Source organism: Coregonus lavaretus, assembly GCF_964263955.1.
Source record: "Coregonus lavaretus genome assembly, chromosome: 13".
Taxonomy (NCBI): domain Eukaryota; kingdom Metazoa; phylum Chordata; class Actinopteri; order Salmoniformes; family Salmonidae; genus Coregonus; species Coregonus lavaretus.
Genome location: NC_140000.1, coordinates 29,098,923 through 29,119,859, shown reverse-complemented (window position 1 = coordinate 29,119,859; position 20,937 = coordinate 29,098,923). Strand labels below are relative to the sequence as shown.

Here is a 20,937-nt window from a genome sequence, read left to right as displayed (position 1 = left end):
GGGAAATATACCCCTCCCATGTACAATAGTACCCCTATAAATGAAATCGAAACCACTGAAATGAAATATACAATTTAGAATAATGCTACTAAAGCAATTATTTGATCTGTAATTCCCAATCAGTACTAACAGCCAAAGGACCACATCGGATAGGCCAAAGACAAATGTGACAGTCGGTTTATTAAATTCCAAACAAACTTTTTCCATTTGCTTGCTAAATGGGAAAGAAACATGAAATAATAGCCAAACCACAACTGTTTCAAATACTTTCATATATAAAAGAACAAACAACTGTTTTTCCTTCACAAAACAGCACAAATAATTTTTTCTTTAAATAAACTGGTAAATATACATATATTAAAAACGGTCAGTTTACTACAGCTGCTCAGTGATAGAATAAAAGCTGTGCATCAACAGCTTACAGGTTAAACATTGCTTGTCAAAACATAGTTGATTTCAAATCAAAGGAGAGTAGGCCTTATCAATTTGACTGACTGTGTGCCTATACAAAGAGCCATCTATATGAATAGGAACATATTACATGTTTTACAAATACTGAGTTGTACATTTAAACTACAATAGTGTGTAAAATAGTTTGCAGCATGTAGGACATGGCAGGAGCACCCTCTTCTATTCAGGAGAGGTCCTGGACCAGGAAATGCTCAAAGAACTCTTGGGTCTTCCTCTTCTCTGCAAGGTCCTGCTTCGTGGGTGACCTCAGTAGCAAGGCAGCAAAAATGGTGGCTGTGAGGGATGACACAGGGCACAATGTCAATAACATAATAATTACTAACTGGCACTTGATGTAAGATGAAATAGTTTTGCTTTTTTATTTTGTATCATAAAATATTAAATTAAAAGGAGAATACACTGAAAAAGGAACCAAATCCAGAATCTGACCCAGCATTATTACAGCTAATATCATAGCTATAGCTAGTATTGCATTACTAGGCTATATTTTTAACTAAGTAAATAAATGATATCTGATTGCCCTAAGGTGAAAAAGGAAAAAACATATGCACAGTATCACAGTACAGAAAGACTACTATGGCCTTTTTGGAATATAAAATCCAAACAAGCTAGCATAACCATTTGCATGTAGTGGAATAATCAGGCATTTCATCGCAACAGTTTTTTTATTGTTTCATTGCATATTGTGACACATATGGAAACCAACAAATAGGAAACCTTGTTACGGCTTCTGATCTTAAACTTGCACTGCTCGACTTTGTAAACATTGAACCTCTTGGGTACTGGTCAAGAAGACCATGAAGTTTCATTTTAACTATTTCAAAACACAAATTCACTCAATTGTTTGTGTGTTTGATAAGAATGCTAAATGTGTTACACAATTTTTCCATTTCACCTTACCTAAAATGTTGACATCCAGGCTATTGTGTGTAGAATGCTTCAACAACTCGCGGAGAAAAGCCGCTATATAGTTAAACACGTTTTTATGGCACTGAGGTAACGAGGATACAACCTGAGGATGAAGAAAAACATCACTCAATAGCAATCAACACCATAGACAAGTTAAAACACCCCAACATGAGAGCAAGTCACTGGCAATTTCCCACAACTGGGTTGGGTTCATTAGGGCACGCAACAGAAAACATTTTTTAAAAAGTATTATTGGACAAGTCCAGGTAGTCCCTCCCTGTTTCAGTCCGTTTGAAGCCTAATGAACATGACCTAGTAGACCAGGGGTGTCAAACGTCCGGCCCGCGGGCCGGATCAGGCCCGCAAACGGGTTTAATCCGGCCCGCGAGATGATTTTGAAAAAAATTAAAAATAAATAAAAATAATAATAATAATTATGTAAAGTATAAAAATGCGCTGCAATTTTTCAATAAAATAAACTGCTGTTCCAATTGCGTCCACTGGATGGCGCAATTGTGTTAAGCAAGCAAACTGTTTATACCGGGGCAGAGCAAGTAGGTCAAGCACGTGCAGCCAATGAGCTACTTTGTTTTGCCCGCGATATTTATTACGGCTTCTACTTTTAACATTATGTGCTTTGGCACCCTCATTGCCCCAATATGTCTCTGTCAAAAAAGAGAAAAGTGGACGCAGAGTGCAGAGTGTTCCAAGAAAAATGGTCATCCTATTTATTCACGGAATTGAATGGGAAAGCTGTATGTTTGGTGTGTTCAGAGCATGTTGCAGTGCTGAAAGAATATAACCTTCGTCGCCACTATGTGAGTCTTCATGCCGACAAATATGACAACTTTCAAGGACAGCGGAGATGAGAGAAGGTGAATGAACTGTTGGCGGGTCTGAAGAAACAGCAGTCTGTGTTTACTCACAGCCGAGACATCAGTGACGCTGCAGTGAAAGCTAGCTACCTCATTGCTAATGAAATCGCAGTGGCTTCAAAACCATTTAGTGAGGGTGAATTTGTAAAAACATGCATGATGAAGGCAGCGGAGATTGTGTGCCCTGAAAAGCGGCAGGCTTTTGCAAATATCAGCCTGACAAGAAACACAGTTGCAGACAGGATTTCCGATCTTTCAGTGGATTTGGACAGCCAGTTGAAGCAAAAAGTAAAGTCATTTATTGCGTTTTCGGTTGCAATTGATGAAAGCACGGACATTACAGATGTTGCACAACTGGCCATTTTCATCCGCGGAGTTGATGACACATTGACCGTCACCGAGGAGTTCGTGGAGTTGGTGCCGATGACAGATACAACGACAGCAGCTGATATTTTTACCGCACTCGTTGGCGCGCTGGACAGGGTCGGAGTGGACTGGTCCCGCGCTGTCAGCCTGGCTACAGATGGTGCGCCCTCAATGATCGGGAAAAAAGCAGGCGTTGTGACAAAGTTCAGAGAGAAAGTGCAATCTGCAAATGGAGGACGTGATTTTTTGACTTTTCACTGTATTTTGCACCAGGAGGCTTTGTGTTGCAAGTCATTAAAGATGGATAACGTCATGAAGGTGGTCATCCAAACTGTTAATTTCATCCGATCCAGAAGCCTGAATCACCGTCAGTTTGACAGCCTTCTCAGAGAGAAAGTCCACATCTATGGCCTGCCATACCACACTGAGGTAAGATGGTTAAGCCGAGGTGCTGTGCTGAGGCGTTTCTTTGATTTACGAGAAGAAATTGAACAGTTCATGGAAGAAAAGGGCAAACCAGTGTTAGAATTTCATTCCGCAGAATGGATGCAGGACCTTGCATTTATGGTGGATGTTACAGAGCACCTGAATAACTTGAACAAACAGCTGCAAGGGCGCAACAAAGTTGTCACGCAGTATTATGACAGCATACGTTCTTTCAAGTTGAAGCTGTCATTGTGGGAGACGCAACTTGCCGGTGGTGATGCAGCTCACTTCCCCTGTCTGAAAAATGTGTGCGCGACCCAACATGTGGCAGACATGAAGCGGTTCAAAGATAAAATAACGGGACTGTTATGGGAGTTTGAGGAACGCTTTCAGATTTATGTTTATATGTTTTTATGTTGATGTGCTATTGTTTTTAATTTATTTTATTTGTATATTTAACCTATTCTTGACTCTGTGGTTCTTGCACTTGTTTGGGGAACAGGATTTCATTATTTTTATCTACATTTCTGCCTGAGAAATGACACCCTGATATAGTTCTGTGATCTGTGAAACAGTTCTGTTAATCACTGAGGCATTGTGTGTTTGTGTGTTCTTTTTCTTTAGAATTTTCAAATAAACTTGACGTGTTTTATGATTAATAGTGATGTTGTGCTTGTACTATTTTGGACACACTGTCCTCAGGCTCCAGCTTTATGTTGTATGTTGATCGTATTAAAACAAAGAAAACAATCTGAAGTTGTTGTTTTTAAGTTATATATACCATTATTTTTCCGGTCCGGCCCACTTGGGAATAGATTTTCCTCCATGTGGCCCCTGAGCTAAAATGAGTTTGACACCCCTGTAGTAGACAATCATTACATACAGAATATCCTACTATAGGGGCACTGAGAAAAGTCATGTTGGCTACTTTAAAGAGTGAGTTGAATTGGTACTGACCTTTTTACACTGACTGGTGTTGGAGCAGCACTCCAGGCACTGCTGGTACAGGGAGAAGGGGACCACAGGCTCAGGGAGGGCATCGAGGAAGAGGAGCAGTGCTTCTGCCACAGAGTGGTTACTGCCAGCTAGGGGATAACACGGGTCAAGGGGCATCAACCACTTAAAAAATTGAGTAGACACTAAGACTTAATTTAACCAGGGTTGTGTCCATTAAGGCACAAAATGGAAAACGTTTTGCAATAGAAAATGAAATGAGCGTTTCTTATTGGACATGTCCAGGTAGTCCCTCCCTGTTTCAGGCCATTTTCTTCCATTTAATGCCTAATGAACACAACCCAGGTGTATATCAGTTGTTAAGGATACGGAGCGAGTCTGGCATTCCAGTGTCAAGGCAATCCCTTATCTCCACAAATTCACTGCGGAGCCCAGGTTGTTGAAATAGTTCCCCCTAGAAATAGAGACATGGTTATAGAGTTGTACTGTAAACACATAACTTCAAAGCACACAGAAAGGTAGCCGGCAAAAAGAGCAGCATTTCAACTGATCAGGGATGACCTAAATAGTATGAAACGCTGTGCCACAATTCAGTAGAGCTGTATTCATGTCAATATAGTAGAGTATTATGAAACGCAACATTTCACTTTTTGAATTAATCAACTAATAAATATATTTATTTGGCCCTTAACATTCAGACAGAGCCAGGTTTGGCAAAAAAGCAAACCGGCATCACAGAGACAAAACCGTTCTGTTGAGTCATTCCAGCCTGTTGGTGGTTGCCAGAGACAAATACAATGTTTCCAAACGTTCCTATTTACACTCCGCTGGGTTGCTGTGGTGAAAGACACTAATATGTCTGTCCTTGTAAAAAAAAGCACACAGCTGGGAGGATGCCAAAGCTGCCCAACTCAATTTGAATTATTTGAGGCTGTGCAACTAACTGGGAAAGGGGAGGTAAGTAGGCAAAAGGTACTAGCCAATGTCCTTGGAAACTAGTGTAGCGTCAAGAAAGGAATGCCTGATTCTGACCCGAGCTGTACCGGTTCTGATTTTTTCTTTTCACATTGTCCCTTCCAGGCAGCAACAACTATTGTGGAGGCATAACAAAGCCAGCCCAGTACAGCTCAGGGCCCGTTTTCCCGATAGCGATGCAATTTAGGCTAATGAGTGTGTTAAAGATCCATTGTTCCTACACCACATAGAAATAACTTTCACCAAGTGCGCCGTTGGAGCATGCATCGATACTGATAGGATCGAATGAAAGGCAGCGCTGCTCTCTGATCAGCTTTCTCCATTCATATCTTACCTTAACATTACAATTATTCCACAATACTGACAACAGATCAGCTCCTAGAGAGATATCACCTTACGGCTGCAAATATTGAGGCGGCTTATTCTAATCCTTACCTTACAATAATTCACTAAATCACAGATTCATTTGGCACATCATTGAGCACGTTACAAATCATGAAATATATTGAGGCAAAATTGACAGAGTGTAGCCAACAAATAGAACTCAATTGACTGAACATGAAATTGATTTCAATATGTTTGAAATGTAAAGGCCTATAGGCCTACTGCATGCCTATTTATTTTTTAATGCAGTCATCTCAGTTCATTTGAAGCATATTTTTATCCTTTGCTTGTTCAATTGTAAAGACATTGGCAACTTTGTATTTGTAGTCAACTTCGTTCCGAAGTTATCGGTGGTCGCAGAGAGACAGATAAACAGCTTGATTCTATGTTTAACGGAGATCTTCTGTGTATAAAGTGAGGGGCAAAAAAGCATCCAACGAAGCACCTAGCTGTTCTACGATGGTCTGAGGCAGTCGGTAGATAACGAGCGTTTTCAAGAGCAACTTTACTAACCATCAACGAAGCACCTAGCTGTTCTACGATGGTCTGAGGCAGTCGGTAGATAACGAGCGTTTTCAAGAGCAACTTTACTAACCAATGGTTTTAGGAAACAACTCGGAGATTTAACAATGGTTCTAACGAACTTAACCTTAAGGTTGCTTTTGGGAAACCGGGCCCAGCTTGGTTTGGCTCAGTAGTGTGAAAATGGTAAAAGATTTGTGTGAGTCCTGACCTGTTTAGGAGCATTACGGTATAGGTGGTCCACCATCTGCCATATCTCTTTAGGGATATCCAGGGGCTTATCGATGATTAAGGTGCTGGTCTCATCGCCTGACAACGTCTTTAGAAAGAAGACAAGAAAAATAGACAATTTAGTGAAATGGATTTAAATCCTGGACCTACCTTTCTTTAACAACATAACCTGAGAGGACATGTGCTGTAGCTATTTCTGCTGCCTGTATTAATAACTAGCGAGCCATAGATAGATAATTAAATTAAATACAAATATAAAAAAGGGTGAGACTTGTATTAAACTTTACATCTTTGGGCTTCTTTATTCTCAGAATCTATCATCTTTTCATCTAAGGTCACTGGTTCTAATCCCCGAGCCGACTAGGTGAAAAATCTGTCGATGTGCCCTTGAGCAAGGCACTTAACCCTAATTGCTCCTGTAAGTCGCTCTGGATAAGAGCGTCTGCTAAATGACCAATTTATTTATTATTATAGTCAGTTTTACCATAACACTGACTGAAGATCAAACACAAATGCAGAGGCTACTGGAGCGGGTTGCTCAATCGTACATGACAGCCATGCTGTTTTGCAACGCTAATGACCCTGTGGATATTCTTCCCTGGCAACAGTGTGTTCTGGGCCAATGGGTGATTTGATTCCCTGCTTGGAAACCCACTTCAGACACAAAATCTCCTATTTGGTTCACACAGTGCCAAAAACAATACAAACAGTTTCTGTTTTTACATAAGAAGTAGGCTTAGTAAGACAAAAAGGAAATGGGGGGCTATAACTAAAAGCTTACGAACAGAATTTCCCTGTAGTCTCTCTCTTTAGTGCAAATGTCTCTAGTCTCGTCTCAATGAATTGGGGGACTATAGACTGCAGCTAGTTCAACATTCACACTTCCTGGTCATTTTTAGATAACTGTGCATTTACATAGAAAACAAAATTATGCAAAAATTATCAGCAGGACAGAATCCCCCCAGAGCACTTTCACTTTTAATTGTTTTTATTCTGGGCAAGGCCTTTCCTGACAATAGTGTCATATAAAACAGCCCTGAAGAGGGGGACATTTCCTGGCCACGGTCAGGTGTTGTGATTCCTGAATCTCCACCCTTCTCCGGACATGTGCACTTGCATACTCCATATTTCACAATGGTGGAAACTCCCTTCAGCCAATGCTTAGGCTACACCAATCTAATGCTTTTAAATCCAAGATGGGGAATGTACCAGACCACTGCACACTTTTGGAGAAGTGGGAAGAATGGGAAAGCAGCCTTCTGAGTCAGACTGCACCTGGTTCGTATTCACTCGGAACCATGAATTTGTCCAATAAGAAACGCACATTTTTGCTTTCCATTGCAAAATATATATACAATAATGAACACACTCCTTGCTGGCTATACTGAACTCACCAGCTCCCGGATGGTCTCCAGGGGAATTTCCTGGATGGGGTCCCTCAGCTGGCACAGGGTCTGGATGGACGAGCCGAAGCAGCTGGGCAGGTAGTTGCCCGACACAGAGAGGAAGTAGTCCTTGCCCCGCTCCAGGTGGAGCACCAGGATGTCCTCGATTTGCTGGCGGCCGGCGTTGAGCTCCGTGGCGGTGGAGCGGTTCACAAACACCTCCAGGTCGATGTCCATTTTGCCGCCTTGGTGAACAGCGTAAGGACGGGATCAGGTATATTTCAATGATTTATCAATGGAGGATAATGTCAGAAAAGCAGTAATTCCTGATTATCAATTCCCTGAGACACAGATTAACAGGGTTGTGTTCATTAGGGATCAAATGGAAGAAAACTCCACTGACAAACTGAAGGAGGGACTACTTGGACATGTCCAATAAGAAACACAAAATGTTCTGTTTCAAAACGTTTTAAAATGTTTTCTGTTGCGTGACCTAATGAACATGACCCTGCTCTATGAACATGTGCTGCGTGGAAACTTGCTGACAAGTGGTGTTGACTAACCACAAGCAAAGGTTGTACTGTACACTAAGCATTACTAACTGTACATGAATGTGTGAAGGGAACCCTATTCATCTACAGCTGCATCACTACATCAACAACTTCAGAACTAAATGAGACAAACTGTAAAATAGACTGTATCAGCAAGACCCAGAGAGGCAAAGAGCACTGAGGCACATCCACCACTCCTTCCATCCTAAGCCTTGAGATCTCTCCATTATTTACAAGTCTCTTGTGCTAGACAGATCTGAAATTGTTTCCTTGCCAACACTGAGTTGAAAAAATGCCTCTAACAATTCCAGTCACCGGGAAAACTCAAACCTATCATTTATTCAGAACAGCTTCTTATGTCATAGAGCTCCTGACATTAAGTCAAACATAGCGGGGAGGCCAGGTGCTTATATAAATTCATATCCATTCCTGAATGTAAGTCTTAGGCCCTGTTCTAAAACTTCAGAAATGCCTTCCGACCTTCCTTGAAGTACTCACAGATCTGAATTAGTTAGGTTGGTGAAAGTAATGGGGTGGCAACCTTGCTTTCACCCAGCCAAACTCTAGATCTGGGGCTGTATGTATCAGACGTCTCAGAGTAGGAGTGCTAATGTAGGATCAGTATTACATTTGAGATCACAATGAATTGGACTACATGGACAGGGGGGGACCTGATCCTAGATCAGCACTTCTACGCTGACACACCTTGATACATGTGCTTACCTCAAGAAAACATGGAAGAAAGAATAGGGCCATAGTCCTGCTACACTCACCCTGTGCAACGAAGCCCTTGGCTGGGTTGGCGGTGAGCCAGGGCTTGCAGTAGGTGGGCTCATCCAGCTTCTCGATGAACTCAAACTGGCACGGGACCTGCCCGTCGTTGTGGAGGGTCAGCCTCTCTGCCTGGTGCTGCATGAATTTCACGTCTTTGAAGTGGAACTGGGGAGGGAGGGAGAGTGATTTGGATTAGGTTTCACAGGTAGGGAGTAGGGGTGTGAAAAATCACAGTGCTGATTACAGAAATGATTGCAGTTGATATGCAGCCATTGCCAATGGTAGAGGATGTCTGCTTCAATAACCTAATGGCATGTCTAGAACCAGACTACAAGATGATATGTCGAAATACCGTGATGGCCCTGATGGACAAATTGTACAATAATTGCTCTGCAAGTGCAAGTACAAAGCGCAAGCTCTCAAACACCATATGTGGCATTAACAACAGATTGTTGGACGTCTATGAACACACTGTCATACATCACTGCAACGAGCAGTGGGACATGAACTACATACTGACAACTGAGAACGTCGAGGAGAGGCACAACAGAGAACTTAAAACGACATTAATACCAATGTCAGTGGGGGACAGCAGTAAGGTGAGCGCCGTCTGGTAGGGTTTCCTCTAGTTACCACAGCCACAAAGTCAAGATTGCCTATATCGTACAAATTCATGAAAACTTAATGTAAGGTTAGGATTAGACTAAGGTTAGCAGTGTGGTTAAGGTTCAAATTTTAAGAAGATAAATTGTAGAAATAGGCTGGCTTTATGACTTTGTGGCTGTGGTAAATAGTGACGACCGGTATGTAGGTATCCAGGACTGCGGTAGATTGAACTGCATTGACCCCTAGCGGTCATACACAGAACCACATCTGAATAGTGAATTCAGGTCATTAGAATATTATTATTCTTTTTATGTTTAAACGACAAAAAAAGTTTAAATGTTAAGAGAAATTGTACATTTGTACATGTAGCACATAGACATTTTCCCTACATTTTACTCCTGTTCGTAAAGAGCAGAGCTCAATTCATAAGCGTTGTTCACAAGGTCCTGCTGCTGTCAATGTTCACTGATAATGTTGTATTGTGTATTATAAAAGACCAGAGTAATGTTAACATATTCTTCATCTATAACAATTCACAGTAGAATCACTTAACTCTTGACCACTCACCTCTCGCCTGGACAGGATTACGGACGGAATGCACTCGTTCTCCATCTTGTCCAGCGAGCGCACAATTTCCTCAAATGTCTTTTTGTAAGACTCTTCGTTCACCAGCTTGATCTGAGGAGGCAGCAGAGAAGGGAGGTTAGAACACAGATTAATAGGTGAAACTAGAGGCATATCATTATTTAAAAATGTTAAACAATGCCATGCAACAGAATATCTAGAATTAGAATCCAAATACTTGAATGGATAAATGAAATGCTCAAAAGCATCCATTCTAAAAGTTGTCTGAACTCTCTAAATATATGGCTCTGGGGGAAACTCAGACTAGTCAAAAGGATTTTTAAAAACTCACTTCCGCTAGGTAATTCCCATACTTGGTAAAGATAGGTCTAGTGGCAAGGCATTGGGAGAGGATGGAGCAAGATGAAACTCTGCCCACCTCCTTGCTTGCTCTGCCCCATAGCGTGACTAAGATTGTAAAAGGCCCATCTGAACAATCTTGGGTTAGCTATAAGAATCTTTGGTTATGACCCCCAGGGTAAACCAACCAAAACCTCATGGTCTCTAAGAGGTCAAAGGACAGATGGAGAAAACTCATTCTCACCCCTATCTCCAGCAAGGAGCTGACTGGCTTGTGGTCGCTGGTCTTCAGGGCCATGTGACTCTGGTAGTGCAGCTGCCGCACATTCTTGCCTCGCCACAGGATCCGATCGCACCACGCCGGCACGCGACACTTTTCACTGAGGGCGTGAAACATGAAACTAAGACATTTCGGAGACGAATTCCACGCAATAAGATATTTAAGAGTTTTGTAACACTTTATTCTGCAGCTATATTGCTTTAAAACATATTATAATAATGCATGAGCCTTTGTAATGCATTATAATAAGGCTTATGTTCTGTCTCCCTATGTATCAATATTCCAACTCAAAACGCCTTATTCAGGCTCATTATGCGACAACCATAAGACATTATAAGGGGTTCATACATGTTCTTACGATGCATTATAAACGGCATTATAATGCAATATATCTGCAGGCTTTTAGTAAAGTATTATTGTTTTCTCCATTGCCTTTATAGATCATCCTAGACATTTAGAGAGGAGAAGTTACCTTGTGTCCCATTGGTCGGAGCCGGTGTCGTATTTGTAAGTGGGCAGGAAGCAGATTTCTCCCTCCACAAAGCCCACGAAAACAGCCTCTTCATCGATCTGCCTCTTCAGCTGAGGACCACAGAGCCACAACAAGACAGCGTGACAACTCCCACACTCATCAGGGTATAATGTGACTGGCACTGAACACAGATTAGCAGGGTCTTATTCATTAGGGCATAATGTAGCAAAACGTTTTGCAACGGAAAATTAGTGTTTCTGATTGGACAATGTCAGGTAGTACCTCCCTGTTTCAGATCAGTTTTCTTACGTTTGGTGCCTAATGAATATGACCCTGGGAACAATGTTGCGTAACGTTCAGATATTACGTAGAAGAAACATGCCTGTCTGACATATAGAGTAAGGATTCATGTCAGCTCTATTCATGACATTTCTATCTGCAACGCTCCACAACATTTTCCTACTGAACGCACGCCAGAAGTAGACTTTTAAATGGCTTGAAGTTAAGCGGCTTGAGATGACCTACCTGGTCATAACTGTGCAGCGTTTCAAAATCCTTCTTGGCGATTAAGTCCTTCACATGGTCGATGTCAAGGTCACTTAGCCTGTAGTTGAGATCTCCCAGCCATAGGACCACACTGTAAACAAGGATTATATGATGCATTGAGAATATGGAAAATAATAGAAATATAACTACTCTTCTATAATTCTATTTCAATATGGAAAATCGTGGCGGTGGCTTTGCATGTGCTTCTAGAACTCATCCCATTCTACGACTGCATCCAAACACTGCATTAATTTCAAGCATTCATGTAAGTCATTATAAAGTCATGTGAAATTGGCAAGGTGCACTGGTCTTGTGATCAAAGGTTTACATAATAAATTCCCTATTTTGTGCCCTTCAGCAAATGGCACCATGCCGGAATAAATACAAAGGATGATGTACCACAACTACCAAATCCAGGGTCCTGTTCATTAGGCACCAAATAACAAAACTGGACTCATCCAATAAGAAACACTCATTTTTGTTTTCCTTTGCGAAATATTATCAATGTTTGCCATAATGAATACGACCCAAAACATATCCAATAAGAAACGTTTTGGTTCCAAAACATTTTAAAACGTTCATGCCCTAATGAACACAACCCTGAAAAGTGGAAATACTGCTTTGCACTAAAGACTTGTTCATACTTGTGCTTCAAGATGGTGAGTGGGGCCATGGCGGGGTCATTCTGGTGGAACAGCAGCCTGCTGCAGATGTCCTTGTAGTCCTGGTTGCGCCTCTCGTACTCCTCGATGTGGGCGGCCAAGTGGGAGTTGACCACGCAGATGTCAGAGTTGTGGAAGCGGAAGCGGATGGCCACGGCACCTTTGTTTCCCTGAGGAGAGAGGTTTGTAAAACTTTTACATTGTGTGCCCTATAGAACCATTTCCCTGCTGCATCATGAAAAGTTGCACAAGCAGTACTGTTTCAGAAAAAGCTTTGTTTACCTAGCAGTGGATACGATCACATGCAACTTCAAATGCAGCTTGTGCAAGTTAACAAACATGGAATCAGATGGTTATCGTCTACAACATCACAGATGTCATCAGAGGATTCATTACCTAGCAAGCTAGCAAGCCTGCGAGGCAAGGTAGAATATCACAACTAGATAAATAAACCTGTTGAACATAGCTATAGCTGTCAGTCTTGTGTGTTTTCATGGTCCTCACTCACTCACTGTTAAGTTTGTCAAGGTCCCAACTTTAGCATTAGCTATCCTGCTAAAGCTTTTGGTATACAAAAAATTGCACTATGAACAATAGGAAATCAAATGTTTTACTATTGTACCACATCAGGAGGCATACATGTGTTGTGCAAGCATACCTGGGTTCCAAGTCGTTAAAAAACAAAAACAAACATAAAGTGGTTATCCCACTGGCTATAAGGTGAATGCACCAATTTGTAAGTCGCTCTGGATAAGAGCGTCTGCTAAATGACGTAAATGTAAAATGTAAAGTCTGGTGTATTTGGGGCTATAATGTGAGAAAAACTGGTTTTCTAAACCCTGCTAAAAGCAAAGTTTGTTGGTAGAAGGGGTTGTAGTGCAATATAACTCCTTATCCAACTGTAAAATGGAAGCTAAATGAAACTAGCGGACGCCAGCGAACCTCCTGCCCTAAACTGCCAAGACTGCTAAGAAATTGATTACAGCCCGCTTAGCAGCCAAGGATATCTACTCCTACTACACCCTCACTGGACACATACACACACACCACCTACCATTCTACCCATGATGCCTGTGCCCACGGTCTCTGCCTCCATCTCAGAGATGTGCTTGGCGTGCTCATTCTTCACATAGAACAGCAGCATGATGCCCACCAGACGAACCAGTTTCACCTGTAGGGTTACACAGGGGTCATAGGTCACATAAAGAACAATACACTGGTCAAGCATTAGCCCAATCCTAGATGTGTTTGGGCTGTTAGGAAACACCTATGGTTGTTCAGGTAGTGTTAGCGGAAAGGGTAAACAATAGAGATCTGGTCAGGAGGACAGCAGTGAAGTGGCATACAAGAAGATGCAGTATTGTTTATGTCAGGGGTGTCAAACGTACGGCCTGCGGGCCGGATTAGGCCCGCAAACGGGTTTAATCCGGCCCGCGAGATGATAAAAAAAATTTAAAAAATTGTAAAGTATAAAAATGTGCTGCAATTTTTCAATAAAATAAACTGCTGTTCCAATTGCGTCCACTGGATGGCGCAATAGCAATTGTGTTAAGCAAGCAAACTGTTTATACCGGGGCAGAGCAAGTAGGTCAAGCACGTGCAGCCAATGAGCTACTTTGTTTTGCCCGCGATATTTATTACGGCTTCTACTTTTAACATTATGTGCTTTGGCACCCTCATTGCCCCAATATGTCTCTGTCAAAAAAGAGAAAAGTGGACGCAGAGTGCAGAGTGTTCCATGAAAAATGGTCATCCTATTTAATCACGGAATTGAATGGGAAAGCTGTATGTTTGGTGTGTTCAGAGCATGTTGCAGTGCTGAAAGAATATAACCTTCGTCGCCACTATGTGAGTCTTCATGCCGACAAATATGACAACTTTCAAGGACAGCGGAGATGAGAGAAGGTGAATGAACTGTTGGCGGGTCTGAAGAAACAGCAGTCTGTGTTTACTCACAGCCGAGACATCAGTGACAGCTAGCTACCTCATTGCTAATGAAATCGCAGTGGCTTCAAAACCATTTAGTGAGGGTGAATTTGTAAAAACATGCATGATGAAGGCAGCGGAGATTGTGTGCCCTGAAAAGCGGCAGGCTTTTGCAAATATCAGCCTGACAAGAAACACAGTTGCAGACAGGATTTCCGATCTTTCAGTGGATTTGGACAGCCAGTTGAAGCAAAAAGTAAAGTCATTTATTGCGTTTTCGGTTGCAATTGATGAAAGCACGGACATTACAGATGTTGCACAACTGGCCATTTTTTCATCCGCGGAGTTGATGACACATTGACCGTCACCGAGGAGTTCGTGGAGTTGGTGCCGATGACAGATACAACGACAGCAGCTGATATTTTTACCGCACTCGTCGGCGCGCTGGACAGGGTCGGAGTGGACTGGTCCCGCGCTGTCAGCCTGGCTACAGATGGTGCGCCCTCAATGATCGGGAAAAAAGCAGGCGTTGTGACAAAGTTCAGAGAGAAAGTGCAATCTGCAAATGGAGGATGTGATTTTTTGACTTTTCACTGTATTTTGCACCAGGAGGCTTTGTGTTGCAAGTCATTAAAGATGGATAACGTCATGAAGGTGGTCATCCAAACTGTTAATTTAATCCGATCCAGAAGCCTGAATCACCGTCAGTTTGACAGCCTTCTCAGAGAGAAAGACCACATCTATGGCCTGCCATACCACACTGAGGTAAGATGGTTAAGCCGAGGTGCTGTGCTGAGGCGTTTCTTTGATTTACGAGAAGAAATTGAACAGTTCATGGAAGAAAAGGGCAAACCAGTGTTAGAATTTCATTCCGCAGAATGGATGCAGGACCTTCCATTTATGGTGGATGTTACAGAGCACCTGAATAACTTGAACAAACAGCTGCAAGGGCGCAACAAAGTTGTCACGCAGTATTATGACAGCATACGTTCTTTCAAGTTGAAGCTGTCATTGTGGGAGACGCAACTTGCCGGTGGTGATGCAGCTCACTTCCCCTGTCTGAAAAATGTGTGCGCGACCCAACATGTGGCAGACATGAAGCGGTTCAAAGATAAAATAACGGGACTGTTACGGGAGTTTGAGCAACGCTTTCAGATTTATGTTTATATGTTTTTATGTTGATGTGCTATTGTTTTTAATTGATTTTATTGTATTTGTATATTTAACCTATTCTTGACTCTGTGGTTCTTGCACTTGTTTGGGGAACATGATTTCATTATTTTTATCTACATTTCTGCCTGAGAAATGACACCCTGATATAGTTCTGTGATCTGTGAAACAGTTCTGTTAATCACTGAGGCATTGTGTGTTTGTGTGTTCTTTTTCTTTAGAATTTTCAAATAAACTTGACGTGTTTTATGATTAATAGTGATGTTGTGCTTGTACTATTTTGGACACACTGTCCTCAGGCTCCAGCTTTATGTTGTATGTTGATCGTATTAAAACAAAGAAAACAATCTGAAGTTGTTGTTTTTAAGTTATATATACCATGATTTTTCCGGTCCGGCCCACTTGGGAATAGATTTTCCTCCATGTGGCCCCTGAGCTAAAATGAGTTTGACACCCCTGGTTTATGTCAATACTGCAGGAGCAAAAATGCTAAATTGCTAACAGTCAGATTGTTCCACATTTAATCCTGTCAAGGCTACAAACCTAAGTAGGATATAACACAACATTTCCATATTAATGTGAAACCAGCCATTTCACAGACTCTTTCCCTATGCTATGTCAATTATGAAGCAACCAAGTGTGCTAAATTCACACCAGCGACAGAGGACTGACAAATGACAAGTCATCATACTGGGTGGTTGAGGGAGAAAATCTTTACGAGCTGTTAAAAGAGGAAGAAGCAGTTTGGCTTGAGTAGGCAATTTATAAAAAGGGGAAATAGGCCTTGATAAAAAGAAGATCAGAATAAGAAAGAAGCTCATGTACAAGCTTTCACCAGGTTTACAAAACCACACTTTAAAGGGAAGCAAATAAGTCATTACAACATCATACCACTTTGCTTTGGAAACATCTGTAGTACAGCGACACTCAATTGTACCAACTGTGACTACATGCATCCTTCCTTCCTCACTGACTTGAGGTAATCACTGCCATGCATGTGCTCGGATAAGTGAAAGAAAAATTAGCACCCAACTCTTTTACCAATCCAACCCTCCCACATCTGTGATTGTTTTATTTTAAGGAAGGAAGGAAGGAGGGATGCGTTTTTGGAGTATTCAAACAGGGCCTTAGTTGTAAAAAAAGAAACATGCATGTAACTTTTCCCACAGACCCATTAGGGTGATTTCTCCCCTTCTCAGCAGTTTATCACAGCCTCTTGGTTTCAGCCAATCAGTGTGCCCAAATGGACATTTGAATCCGAATGGACCCCTCCCACTCTAGCTCAGAGTGGTTATCATCTTCAGCCGATATGGAAGCAAAGTTTGGCTGGGGAACAAGTTTTCAGTGTGCTTTCTAGAAGTGTTTGTGCGTGCATCCACAATGAAAGTTGGGCCCTTATATTGTCGGGGATTGTTTATGATGATTAATGCATGCTACCGACAACTTGCTAGAGTCGATTATCTTGTTACTTATGTACATTTGTTCTGTCGCCAGCTGGTAGCATTGTTTACCTGTTTACCTCATGCATGTTGTCTAATTACAGAACTGCCAGCCACTGTAACTATTGTATGTTTGTAGCTATTATCACGAGTATTAAGTGCATGTTTCAACTACTGCAAGAGAGTGTGTTATATTCAAGCTAAAATAAGTTGTGGAAGATTCTAGAAAGCCTGGTGCACTCGAGCATGTGCACTTGATTTATGGCTTTGGCCTAGTAAGTAAGCAAATCTTATCTGATTTTAGGAGGGGCCCCGTGTAGCTCAGTTGGTAGAGCATGGCGCTTGCAACGTCAGGGTTGTGGGTTCGGTTCCCACGGGGGGCCAGTATGAAAATGTATGCACTCACTAACTGTAAGTCGCTCTGGATAAGAGCGTCTGCTAAATGACTAAAATGTAAATGTAAATAAGATCTCTAGCTGGTTGGAGAGACAGCGCCATAAATCCTGACTGTCAGCTAGCCTCATCAGTGATTAGCCCCTCTCGCCACTGATATGCATCTGTAGTAGGCCTACTGTGTTACTATGTGTGTAATGCTATGTTATCTATGCTATGTACAGACCTGATTGTATAGCTGCATTACCAGTTGTTAATTTCCTTTCTTTCATAGAACCACAAGATAATTTGTGTGTGGTAGTGAACTAAAGAATACAACTCTGGATATGGACACATCTGCCTGGTTCTTGCCAGACCGCCTGTAGTGGGTCAGACTAAAGTAGAGTCAGCATTAAGTCACTAGTGAGGGGATCTACAGCCAACGGCTCCAGCTAGCCATTTTTACATTAGTATTAGGACACACAACCTTGTGGCAGTAGCGAGACTGGGCATAACAAGTGGTCAGTGGTTAACTGAAGGAGAAGGAGGTTCTTACTAAGGCGTACTTGGCGTCTGGATGCAGCCCCTCAGACACAGCCTTCATCCACTCGGTCTCCTTGGGCGTGTCGTTGAAGAAGAAGGCCTCCTTGCTCAGGTCGAGCTCCTGGAACCTGCAACACAGGGTCATGTTCAGTAGGCACGGAACGGAAGAAAAGGGGGAGGTACTAGCCGAAGGTAACCAATTTATGCTCAGTTTTGTTTTCCGTTGCAAAACATTTTGCGACAGTGTGCCCTGATAAACATGACCCAGGAGAGCATAACTCCTCTCTTCTCAACTGACTGTCTCTTCTACGGTTGAAAACCTTGTGTTAAAGTTCCTAATTCGCAGACTAGAGATTTAAAAAAAAATCTGCACCACCACAAGACTAGTCGTGCACACTGGAAAGGAGACACAATTCACAGAGGTTTGGCTGAATTGGCTCTGTTGCTGCTGTAGCAACTAAGACAGTCCTACCACTCAACACACAATCTATGACTTAATTCATCCTCTTGTAGTGGGGTCTCAGACGGTATAGTCAGTGTCTATGTGGGCTATGGATTTAGAGGGGAATTGATTTGTAATGCCTGGGTGGATGGGATGGGACTTACCCCACGCAGTACATGTCGGGGGGAGTGGATGTGGAGCCCAGCCAGGGACGGAGGGTTTCTTTGGGGGTTTGGCCGTTCACATTGTAAGTGCCTAGGAAGAAACTGAGAGATGGAGAGAGAGAGAGCGACAGAGAGATAGGGAGAGAGAGCGACAGAGAGAGAGTGGTAAGTACAAAGTCAGAGAGCAGGAGCAAAGCCTAACACTGCCTAATATAGGCGTAACTGGTGAACTGTGAGGGTGTCTGGCAAAGACATGACCTTAGCAAGCCCCTTCAGATGGTGCGATGGGCAGCAAGAACCTAAACACTTCACAGAGCTGTGTGTGTGTCCACCACCAGAGGGCAGTGTAGTATATGAATCACTTGTCATCATGACACGGTCCATGTTCTGTACTTTTCTGTACTTGTTATCGTGGCATCTGTACAAACATCCTGCGTACCAATAATCTCTTCTTCCTCCTGAAATGTGTATTTGTTCACTACTCCCCACAAATGTAAAAGCATTGGATTGGTGTAGACATGGGCTAGAAGGAGTTTCCATATACCAGTAATTTACTTTCAAGTTCGTGAAGGGAATTGTACAAGTGCACACTTTGGGTGGAGAGATTATTGGGACATTACCAAAGCTTGTTATCACAATGACATTTGTAAAACCTTTTTGCTTAAAACCTGCATTAGAAATGAATTACTTTGAGTTTGGATAGTAGTAATTCAAGAGCAACCATTTCCTTCAACATTACATGGAAATTGACAATTCTTTACTTTGTCAGTTCTAGTTATGAGATGCGTTTTCACAACTCTACACTGACATCCTGTTTACTGCTAAATGTGTCAACCCTGTAGCTTGCGGTATGACTGTTGATCTTGATAATTGTGATGAGTCATCGATGTTGGTTTGCATAGTAGAAGTTGGATAGCTACAAATACAAACTGGGTGGTTCGAGCCCTGAATGCTGATTGGCTGACAGTCGTGATATATCAGACCGTATACGACAGGTATGACAAAACATTTATTTTTACTGCTCTAATTAAGTTGGTAACCAGTTTATAAAAGCAATAAGCCACTATTGTGCCAACCCAGGCAAACTGTGGTAGCTGGGATATTTATTTTAACATTTTCCTTTCCAGCAACTGGATGTGTAACCAGACCAGCGCAGTACAGGTTGGCTTGGCCTTAGTGTGAATCAGGCAATAGAGTAGCGGGCTAGTCACTGTTCCAGTAATGGTGGACGCCTAACCAGTCCAGCACAGTATAGCTCAGCACAGCTTGGCAACATGAAAAGGGTATAAGAATACATGCTACAGTGACTTTGATAGGGACAGAGGCAGGGGGTTACCTGAAATTCTCCAGGTAGGTGTAGATGTCCTCGTTCTTGAGCAGCTCACAGCGGATGAGGTTGTCGCGCAGGCCAAACTGCGGCATTGCCAGCATTGTGGCTTTGTTGGAAGCTGTGTGGCTGGAGTGGCGTACCAGGTCATCCCTTCCCTCACGCTTCAACTCATTCCAGCCCTCACGCTTCACTTTCCCTTGGCTGCAGGGCCCACAAGATGGAAGGTTTTACTTGCAATGATTGTGCTATGTGGAGGTTTTAGCTACCTTAGTTGAATGCACTGATGGTAGGTCGCTCTAGATAAGAACGTATGCTAAATGACAAAATGTCAATATAAGACGGTCGGGGTGGAGGGACAGGAGTGTCAGACTCAGACCAAAAATAGAAATGTAGTTACACTCCTTTACTACTGTATTAGTATGACATCTACTAACACTACATATCTCGTTTCAGACTAAACCAACTAAAGGTATCACAAGAGTGTGTTTGCACTTGGCATCAAGTTCTTTCTTATCCAGAGATACAGTTAGGCTATCATTATTTAATGTCCAAGATAGTTTGTGTTGTGGGTGTGTTTTTTTCTTAAGTCATGTTCTTTAGCCTGGCTGGAAGCTAATGTTGTGAGAGACATTATACAGGGATTTAGTAATAGAGTCAAGGGGGGCCTAATGTAGGCAACACATGCAGTATATGCATAGTGGTAACAGACTCTGTAGCTCTGCAGTGTGGCTACATTTCAATGTCCTCAATAGAGGACAGGGGTTAGGGGAGAAATCCAATTTGGCATACTGGTCCTTTTCCCCTTCTTCAAGTACCAAGCCATTTGCATACCACTGTCAGAGAGAGGAGAGTGGTGTTCAGTTCTTACCTCTCTGGGCTGGACTCCACTCTGGGCTGCTCCACCCTCTTATCCCCTTCGACTGGGGATCTGCTCACTGCGTTCAATGAGTTCCCTGTTTGGGGGGGAGCGAGAGAGAGGAGTTGAAAGAGGGAGAGAGTTGAAAGAGATACAAAAGAGAAAGAAAGGCAACAAAAGAGAGCGAGGGAAAGAGCGCAAACAAGATAAAGAGAGAGAGAGAGCGGCAGTTGTAAACGAAGTCATTCTAATAAGGTAAATACATTGCCATGTGCCAACGCTAATCCTATAAGGCCCCTGGAGCTAGCATTGCAAACGCTTCGCCTGTGAATAATCAATCAGCTCATGCCTGAAATAGACACCAAACAAGTCAATAGTGAAG

At 42.4% G+C, this 20,937-nt stretch overlaps 1 protein-coding gene across 3 annotated transcripts in view; it reads right to left on the bottom strand.

Annotated features, from left to right (window-relative positions):
- Positions 1-159: 159 nt before the first annotated feature.
- The window catches only part of LOC311140426 (type II inositol 1,4,5-trisphosphate 5-phosphatase-like), a 33,621-nt gene continuing 12,843 nt past the window's right edge, over positions 160-20,937 (bottom strand). For 2 of the 3 annotated variants that reach the window (XM_084175479.1, XM_084175480.1), the window contains 17 exons: positions 20,568-20,652; positions 19,706-19,900; positions 18,370-18,471; positions 17,777-17,891; positions 13,368-13,484; positions 12,296-12,483; positions 11,631-11,742; positions 11,106-11,215; positions 10,598-10,733; positions 9,997-10,107; positions 8,823-8,988; positions 7,508-7,743; positions 6,094-6,201; positions 4,371-4,455; positions 4,005-4,132; positions 1,372-1,483; positions 161-744 (listed from right to left, as the gene is read on the bottom strand). In XM_084175479.1, the coding sequence (XP_084031605.1) occupies positions 635-744; positions 1,372-1,483; positions 4,005-4,132; positions 4,371-4,455; positions 6,094-6,201; positions 7,508-7,743; positions 8,823-8,988; positions 9,997-10,107; positions 10,598-10,733; positions 11,106-11,215; positions 11,631-11,742; positions 12,296-12,483; positions 13,368-13,484; positions 17,777-17,891; positions 18,370-18,471; positions 19,706-19,900; positions 20,568-20,652 (2,216 nt within the window). In that variant the 3' untranslated portion in view covers positions 161-634. Of the gene's footprint in view, positions 745-1,371; positions 1,484-4,004; positions 4,133-4,370; positions 4,456-6,093; positions 6,202-7,507; positions 7,744-8,822; positions 8,989-9,996; positions 10,108-10,597; positions 10,734-11,105; positions 11,216-11,630; positions 11,743-12,295; positions 12,484-13,367; positions 13,485-17,776; positions 17,892-18,369; positions 18,472-19,705; positions 19,901-20,567; positions 20,653-20,937 lie in introns of all 3 variants that reach the window. The other variant, XM_084175481.1, reaches the window with a different exon arrangement.